The sequence below is a fragment of the Halichoeres trimaculatus genome, unplaced genomic scaffold (assembly GCF_033239565.1).
Source record: "Halichoeres trimaculatus isolate MK-OKI-2021-1 unplaced genomic scaffold, fHalTri1.1 fHalTri1_scaffold_10, whole genome shotgun sequence".
In the NCBI taxonomy this organism is placed as follows: Eukaryota; Metazoa; Chordata; class Actinopteri; order Labriformes; family Labridae; genus Halichoeres; species Halichoeres trimaculatus.
This window is the reverse complement of record NW_027437187.1, coordinates 1,974,276-1,983,552: the sequence shown is the minus strand read 5'-3', so window position 1 is coordinate 1,983,552 and position 9,277 is coordinate 1,974,276. Positions and strand designations below refer to the sequence as shown.

At 40.9% G+C, this 9,277-nt stretch overlaps 1 protein-coding gene across 1 annotated transcript; it reads left to right on the top strand.

Moving 5' to 3' along the window:
- Window positions 1-2,643: 2,643 nt before the first annotated feature.
- On the top strand, window positions 2,644-7,576 carry LOC141796321 (uncharacterized). Its single transcript, XM_074677360.1, has 2 exons — window positions 2,644-2,898; window positions 4,512-7,576. Exons 1-2 carry the CDS (start codon window positions 2,727-2,729, stop codon window positions 6,188-6,190), a joined length of 1,851 nt encoding a protein of 616 aa, XP_074533461.1. The 5' UTR covers window positions 2,644-2,726; the 3' UTR covers window positions 6,191-7,576.
- Window positions 7,577-9,277: the final 1,701 nt, after the last annotated feature.

The window sequence follows — 9,277 nt, the reverse complement described above, 5'->3', positions numbered from 1 at the left end:
ACCTAGAGCTTGGTCACATATAATTTCCACCTGTTGTCTATTCCATTTGCACAACAACATGTGACATTGATTGTCAATCAGTGTTGCTTCCAAAGTGGACAGTTTGATTTCACAGAAGTGGGACTGACTTGGAGTGACACTGTGTTGCTTGAGTGTTCCCTTTATTGTTTTGAGCAGGGTATTATGATAGAGTATAACTTTGATTGAGAGGCAATTCATGGCAATAAATAGTTCACAAGTCAAACTCAGTGTTTTTCAGGGGGCTTTTTAAAGAGTCGGAAAGTGAACCTTTCCCAAAAGAACATCATTTGTTCCGTGGACACCCTCTCCAGTGAGAAATATAGCAACATCTATGTTTTCATACCTTTGGGTAGATGATTAAAAATATGCTAACTTTTAATATAGGTCTCTCCTGCTTATTAGGTGCAATTTTTGAATAACTCTCTCCTTTTCTTGCTGGCTGAGTCCTTCTCAATAGGGGAGAATAGAGGGCAATGTGAGGCAGTGGGTAATGAGGGACACCCTCTGTATCCTGGCAACGGACCATATTTGTAGTTATCTGACCATTGTGTTTTCAAGCCCCTTCCATTTCCCCTTGGCCATGAAGGAGAGGATCTCATGGAGCAGTATTAAGCATGATATTTGTAAAGAAACGAATTTTTGTCATGTAACAGTAAATTTTCTTGCTGTTAACTTAATCAACTTTTGTGCCAAAGCAAACTGATTCAGATAGAAAAACTTTTTTCATAGATGTTGATGACCTATCAACATATAAAACCATGATGTTAGCTGAAGATTAGTCTGAATTGCTGAGAGAGGTTGTTTTTTCAAAAAACTGTGGTGGTGAGGTAAAGTGAGACAAATGGTGTGGGGTAAAGTGAGACAGTGATCACATAATTTTTTTTAAGGTTAACTAAGGCCAACTGATCTTGCCACAAACCTAAATCTTACAGTAATGAATTGTCTACTGTAGGTAGAGGTTGGTTTGGCAGCTCTCTAGCACATCTTCCTCTCTCTGTCCAAACTCCAGAGGCAACATCCCTGGAAAGGGCTACAGCCTTCAATAAAGCTACAGTTGGGGAGTTCTTTGGGCCATTGTAAGCTTGTGATTGAGAACATGGTCCACAAGTGTGATATATCATTATTGTCATCTACAGAAAATGTGTTGCCACTGTCTGTACAAAGGAAAGTACACAGATATACTTCCCATTTGATGGTTCATGAGATTAACCTTTAAGCTATTTCAGAAAACAGGTTGATCATTGGCTGGTCGAACGCTTCTCACATTTCTATTTGTTAGAGAAAGTCAAGGCTGACCAGGGAGCAATTCACCAATCCAGACAGATTTAGAAAAAATGTCTACTGGAATTGTGTGGAAAGATGCTGTCAATGAAGGCGGACACTTTCCTTCTAGCTCCCTCCTCCCTATGTGTACCAGTAGAACTCCAAAGCAGATGGAAAATTTTACAGTCTGCCTGTTCCAAAACAATTTTTTTATCTCTCTTTCGGCTCCTCCGCGTTGGCCTTGGTAGGCTGATAAGCGCTCTTCTCTCCTGGATGGTATGCAGACAGATGCTCTCTCCCTCCCAACCCCCACCTTCCACCTGTGAACTTGTCTCTGGAGGATCAGAACTCTTTGAGGTCGTCTCCACGGCCACCATCAGACAGCAGAGAGATTGTCGAGTCTGGTGGGGATGAAGTCCATGGGCTTACACATACACAGACATGAACTCACATGGCACACACACAACCTTGAACTCAACGCCTTCGTTGGCTCTGTCAAAGTTCATCTGTAGAGGGTAGTGCGTGAGTGCCCGAGAAGGCTGCATGCCCACGAGACCACTTTTTAAAAAAATAATTTTCACTGCCCTTCTTCCTGAATACAATCTGATGGTTTCCATTGCTAGGAAACATCCTAAATTAATGGGAAATGAGTTAATTTTCCACATTTGTTTTACACACATTTCTATCTGCATCCATTCTATGTACCTGGTACCTCCAGTGTTGCCACACATCCAGGTAACTACCCAAATCGCAACGTCAGTGCAAACCCACTATTGAACCTTATTTATTTATTCATTTAAATCAATTTAACCATATCTTTATTTTTGTTGTTGTTGTTGTTTTTGGCTAAAGTCAAAGTTTGATGATCACATTCATCAGTTTTATTTAAATTCTTAATTCAGACTCTGACATGTTTTGGGTACGTTTGAGCAGTACTGTACTTTTTAAAGAATAGATTTTATCTTATAATGCTATTCATTTTTTATTATTTATTTTTAGACATTTTTCATTTGTTTATTTGTTTCTTTTTATTTACAGTCCAAGTCTTTTTTACATTTTTACTCATTGTAACTTCTTTATACCTAAATTTCTATTTATTTGTTCTTTATTTTTTCTGTCTTAAAAAATCTTAAAATCGTCTTTCTTTCTTTAAGCATTTCATTATTTATGAGCCTCAGAGTCTTTTCTTTTTGTTCTGTGTGAAGCACTTTCAGTGCCAAACGTGGATTAGATTGGATTATATGTCCGAGTTTAAACAGGAATAAAAAATATATTCTTGTTGTTTTCATCCGCGTTGGTAAATTTTCCACTGAAAGCGGAACATAAAGTCCGCAGCGACACAGTCGGGGCTATGTTGATGTGACACACAGCAGAAGTATAAATAATGGAGGCAGTCCTGCTGTAGTAGCTCACCTCTTTTCTTCACTTGTATCAAATGCACGATGTCCTCACCTGAATCCCTGAGGGAGTTTGTGACCGAGCGGCTGGCTGCAGCTGCTGAAGACATTCTGTCCGCTTTTCAAGCGACCATCGTCCGCTACGAGGAGGAGATCGACCGGCAGCGCAGAATGCTGGATGTGGTTTGGAAACCTCACATTAACTTACACAGAATTGGTAAGTCTTAAAGATAAACCGAAAAACTGGGGTCATACTGGAGTAAAATAGTGTTACTGTGAGAGTGAAGACCTTATCACAGACCACTCCTGGTCTGTTTTGAAGAGACATGTCTGGAGAGCAGACTCCCTAAAGTGATGCACATGTCCAGACTGGAGTCAAGCCAGCACACAAGTAGAAACACTCGGTCAAGCCAGCTCACACGTTGTTTTATGATGCGCGAATATATGGCAAATTACGGTAATAGCGGCAAACGCCTAATTTCAAAGTAAAAACAATCTGACTGATAGTACAAGACGTGAGGATTAAACTCAGACAAAAATCAACTCATTCTGATGTGGAATTTCACAATAAAAGCCTTCTAAACTTTCGAATCTCACTGTAATTTGTCGATAATTAGATTATAATTATCAAAAATATATCTGTAGTTATAACTGGACCATTCCACTTTAGACTGATAGTACTTGACCTCAGGATGACACTCAGAAAAAAATCAGCTCTTTCTGATGTGGAATTTCACAATAAAAGCCCTCTGATTTTTTTCTGAGTGTCATCCTGAGGTCAAGTACTATCAGTTTAAGGTGGAATGGTCCAGTTATAACTACAGATTTATTTTTGATAATTATAATCTAATTATTGACAAAAAACAGTGAGATTTGAAAGTTTAGAGGGCTTGTATTGTGAAATTCCACATCAGAATGAGCTGATTTTTATCTCAGTTTAATCCTCACGTCTTGTACTATCAGTCAGATTGCTTTTACTTTGAAATGAGGCGTTTGCCGCTATTACCGTGATGTGCCATATATTCGCGCACCACAAAACAACGTGTAGGCTGGCTTGACCGAGTGTTTCTACTTGTGTGCTGGCTTGACCTCGGTATTTCCAGTTGTTTTCGTAGATTTTCAGTCACAGCTGACAGTATGTGTGACTACTTTTCTTTGTAACTATTTTTATTAAAATTCTGAGACAATCATTGGAATAATGGAGACTGCTTTTATTTTTGGCTTTAAACACAGTCTCTAAGATCTGTGTTTCAGATGTTACTTGTAATGGGCTGCCTTTGTTTTCCAGGAACAAACTCATACACACTCCTGTCTGTCACTTGATATCAGCCGCCATGAGGACCACAATGTGCTTTTTTTTTCAGTTTGCATTTTTCAGACAGTTTTTGTGGACATCTTGGACGTTACACTCCCTAACTGTACTTTTTTGGTTGTCTGACAGTTGTTTAACTGCTCTGCTGCATTGACCATTGTTAACTTAAAATCAGAATCATAACTCTGCCTCAATTCTCTGTTAGATAACCCAACTTTTGGTCCACTTTGCTCTGGACAATCAGTGCACCTCTCCATGCCTCTTCTCCTGTCTCTGCGTCTCTGCTGTGATTGACGGATCACTGCAGCCACAGTGAGGTCACTGTCTTTACAAAAAGCTGGCTCTCACCATAGACAACTATCAGCATGTGCCAATGCATAGACCCCGATTAAAAGAAGGCCCCCTACTTTTCACATTATTTTCAATAATGAAAAAAACTTTGGCTTATATTGTGGCCAATACTGTAATTCATGTTTCCTGTCTCACCTCAGTGATGCTTCTGTTTCATGTTCCTGTAGAGCTCCCACAGCAACATGTCTGCAAGGAGGAGGAGGAGGACGACGAGGTTCTCTCTGAGCAGCAGCTCTGGAACCAGGACAGGACCTCCAGTCTGGACCAAGAGGACCCAGAGCCTCCTCAGATTAAAGAGGAACAGGAGGAACTCTACAGCAGTCAGGATGGAGAGCTGCTTCAACCAGAGCTGAGAACTGAAGACTTGAAGCAGAGTCTTACATTTGAGGATGGGAAGAACTCTGAACTGGGACAAAAAAATAAAGAGCAGTTTCATTCTCCAGACCCTCATGTCCCTAAGAACCAAGATCCAAAGACAGACCAGCATGGAGAGTCCGAACCAACCGGACTATCAGAACTAAAACCTAAGAAAAGGGTTGACAGAAGAAGGAGTCCCAACCCCAAACTGTTAGAGACTCAGCAAGCACAGAAGTCCCTTCAGTGTGACACATGTGGGGAAGATTTTAAGTATAACTCAGAGTTACAGACACATTTATTCAGCTACAGGTCATTACTGACCGCTCACACAAGAACACACACAGGTGAGAGACCGTACTCCTGCAAAACGTGTGGGAAACGCTTCAGGTTCAGGCGCACTTTCACTGCTCACATGAGGACACACACAGGTGAGAAACCGTACTCCTGCAGAATCTGTGGGAAATGCTTCAGAAGCAGCCCAACACTAGTGGTCCACATGAAAACTCACACAAGTGAGAAGCCTTACTGCTGTGACACCTGTGGGAAAAGGTTCAGTCAGAATGCTTACCTGAAGAGGCACGCTCTGACTCACACAGGGGAGAAACCTTTTCCCTGCTCCGTGTGCAGCCAGTCCTTCAGAGAGAAACGTGCTTTGACTGAACACATGAGGACACACACAGGTGAGAGACCCTACTTCTGCAAAATTTGTGAAAAAAAATTTAAGTATTCAAACTCTCTAAAGTCCCATATGAAGACTCACACAGGTGAGAAACCTTACTGCTGTGACACCTGTGGGAAAAGGTTCAGTCAGAATGCTCACCTGAAGAGGCACATTCTGATTCACACAGGGGAGAAACCTTTTCCCTGCTCCGTGTGCAGCCAGTCCTTCAGAGATAAAGTTACTTTGACTGAACACATGAGAACTCATACAGGGGAGAGACCCTTCTTCTGCAAAATTTGTGAAAAAGGATTTATGTCTTTAAACACTATGAGGTCCCACATGAGGAGACACACAGGTGAGAAACCGTACTGCTGTGACACCTGTGGGAAAAGGTTCTACCGCAACTCCGAGCTAAAAGTGCACCATCGGATCCATTCAGAGGAAGAACCGTCCTTCACCTGCAAAACCTGTGGCAAAGCGTATCGGTTCAAGAGTGCCCTGACAGAGCACATGAAAACACACACAGGCAAGAAGCCTTACTCCTGCAGCGTCTGCTGCAAACAATTCCTGCGAAGGTCATCTCTGAATATTCACGTTCTGATTCATACGGGGGAAAAGCCGTTCATTTGTGAGACCTGCAGCAATTCTTTCAAATCCAGCAGTGAGCTGAGGAGACATGTAAGAAAAATCCACACGAGAGAGAGGCCACACTCCTGCAGCACCTGTGGGAAAGGATTCTTTGAGAAGGGAGACTTGAATAAGCATTTTAAAAGTCAGTCAGGTAAAAGCTGCTCTCCTGTGGCACCTGTGGAAGGTCACTCAACATGAGGAGTTCCTTTTATCAACACATTCAACCAAATTGAAATAAACCCTGTTAATCTGAAATACACCAGGTGTGTCTGCAGTCCGTCCCTGTTTTGTCACTGCAACTGATCCGATTAGTTTCCATTCAAATCAATCTGTCAACTAACACTGGATCTTTTCATCGCAGTCTGCCTGGCTGCTCTGTCGTGTTGCAGGTAATATGCAGCTGTCCTATTTTAACCAGACCTGGAGTCAACAGGTTTGAGGTTTCACTGCCCAACATGAATGAATGGAGTGGGAACTCCTCAGTCTGTGACTCCAGCTGTCCGTCTGTCTGTCAGGCAGCTTGTTGGACTGAACACACAACTGGTGTAAGTTGACAAACACAGTCAAGACGCAACGTAATGGAGTCACACTGCCGACGTATCTGGTGTAATGGAGACGTGATGCAGCATGTGGAGCCTTAGGCCATGTCCACACATAGCTGGGTATTCAGCATATATATTTATATGTTTAGGCCTGTTGTCCACATGAAACCACAGTTTTACACCACTGTAAACAATGTTTTCTGAAAACTCTGGCCAAAGAGTAGATCTTTGTAAAACTCTGGGTTCATGGTTTTGTGTTAGACGCTGGGAAACAGAGTTTTGTTTTCTCAAACAAGATCTGTGTGAAAACCTGCAGTCACACACCTGAGTTTGTAAGTCCTATGACATCACATGCGTGGAAGTGGCCGTGTGTAGATATGCTGGAGACGATTCAGTTGAAGTGATGGCTGTGTCTCTGTGTTTGAATGTGTTTCATATCCAGAGGAGATCTGGGTAGTGTCGATGTAATGAAAAGATTTAATTTGAACAATGTTTTCAAGTATTTTTGACTTTTTCCTCCTTTGAATTTCTGCTCATATCAAACATCTATCATGGATAATAAAGCTCATCACTCCTCATATGAAACAGTGACGTGTTTTTCATTGGCCTTCATGTCCTCCCTGTCCTGACACTAACTGCTCAGACTGAAGACATCAGACTGTTGTTCTTCCCTGAACTGCTTATGAACAAGCTGAAACAGAAGAAATAAACCTGATGACTGTTGGTACCAAAGACTGTTGGGATCTCACCTGTGTTTTCTGATGAAAAACCTTTGTAACATGAAGATGTGGGTTTAAGATCACTGCGGTGAGACATTCTGTTCACCACACCTTCAGATGACCTACATGCAGATGTCAGGGCTTGGTGTGAGACTGCAGCTACTTTTGCACAGTGTTTCCTATTTCAACACGTCTGGTGGTCAAACTACATTAGACATGTCCTAAGTCAGGCTGAGGTGCGTTTTCATCCAGCCTACAGTTTTCGTATGACTAAGTATTCATTACATCACTGTACGCAGCTGACATCTTTTGCCCTCTTTTGTCCTGTCAGGTTATTTTTTGCTCAATTTTTTGGCTGAAATTTTGGTTTGTCACCCCACACAGAATGATATTTTGTAAGAAGGTTTTTTTTTTTCATGACCAAGGTACATTTAATCAGTCTGTTTTCTGAGTATAAAAGACACGAACAGAAACAAGAAATCAAGCTGTTTTTCCATTTTGTACAAAAAACAAAAAAAACAGGAAATGGCTTGTTTTTTTGTTTTTGTATTTTGCACAAAAAAACAGCCCATTTTTAGTTTTAACCGTTTTTACACAAAAAAAAATGATGATTCCACTCAATATTTAATTTTGTTAGTGAAATGCCAGTGAAAAAGAGACACCCACTACTTTCCTCCTTCATTTTGAACGCCCCTGAATGGGCACCTTTGATCAGCTGATCAGTGTTTACATGCTCAACGTGGCGACCACTGCCAAGCGAGAGACCGACTGGGAAAATCGCCTCCATGGAGCGGCGGACTGCCAGTCTGCCGGTGGATGGCCTGGTCCATTTACGCCACTACCATCTGTAACAGTGGTACCATACAGCAGGTAAACACAGCAGAGCAGCTGTTCACTACTACAAGCCCCCCCCCGCTTGCTTGACCACAACTGACGTGAATGCAGAAAACAGCATAGTCCTTGAACCTAAACACGGAGGCACCATTTGAACATCCTAGAAAGGTAGTGGTGAAGTACGACTTCTGCTGGAAGAGCATAGATGCTGCACATGTCAACGAAAGTCCTCCACTTACTGTATGTAACTTACAGATAATAGCCATTATGTTTATTTTCTATTCGTGAATAATAAACTATGTAACAAAAAATGTACCCGAAACTACTGCGATTCATGAACATGACAACACTACAGTGTCAAATTCAGCGTTAATACCTCTTTCAGGGATGACCTTCGTGAAATAAGCAAGATTAACATTGGTGGGACACCAGATACTTACGTCAGCATAGTGACATCAATTCAGCAAAAATTTTAGCCCAATCAGTGTAGTCCAATATTTATAGTTTATTTTTAGTTTTTTTTAAGCATTATTTTTGACAAGATGTGCTGATTTATTCAGTATTAAATGGGGTATTTGATGATCGCAAAACTGATTAAAACATCAATATATATATATATATATATATATATATATATATATATATATATATATATATATATATATATATATGAAACCGTTTTAGTTTTTTTCATGATTCAAGATTAAAAAAATGAAGTATCGTCAAAGTATAATCATCCATGTATGGATCACTTGGACTTTTAGGGATGATTGAAGGCATCATTATGGCACGAAACACCTCCGGATCATTTAAATGCCTACTTTCCTCTTGTCTCCTTGATCTTTTCCTGTGCGTTTTATCGCAGACAAAAAGGTTTCTCTCTCAATCAATAGATTACTTCCGTGTAAATCCTGTACCCTGTAAACTACTTGTGTTGATTTGGATAAATGCAGGCAGTTCACTGAAAGTCCGATTCTCCAAGCCTGCCAGAGGAGTTTTATTGTGACGGGCACAGCACTGCCGGGGTTCAAAGCCCCGCCCACTAACAAAATGAAATGTTGAGTGGAATCGTCATTTTTTGTGTAAAAATGGTAAAAACAAAAAACGGGCCTTTTTTTTTTTTTTTTTTGTCTTATGTGCAAAATACAAAAATGAAAAAACAAGCCATTTCCTGTTTTTTCATTTTTTGT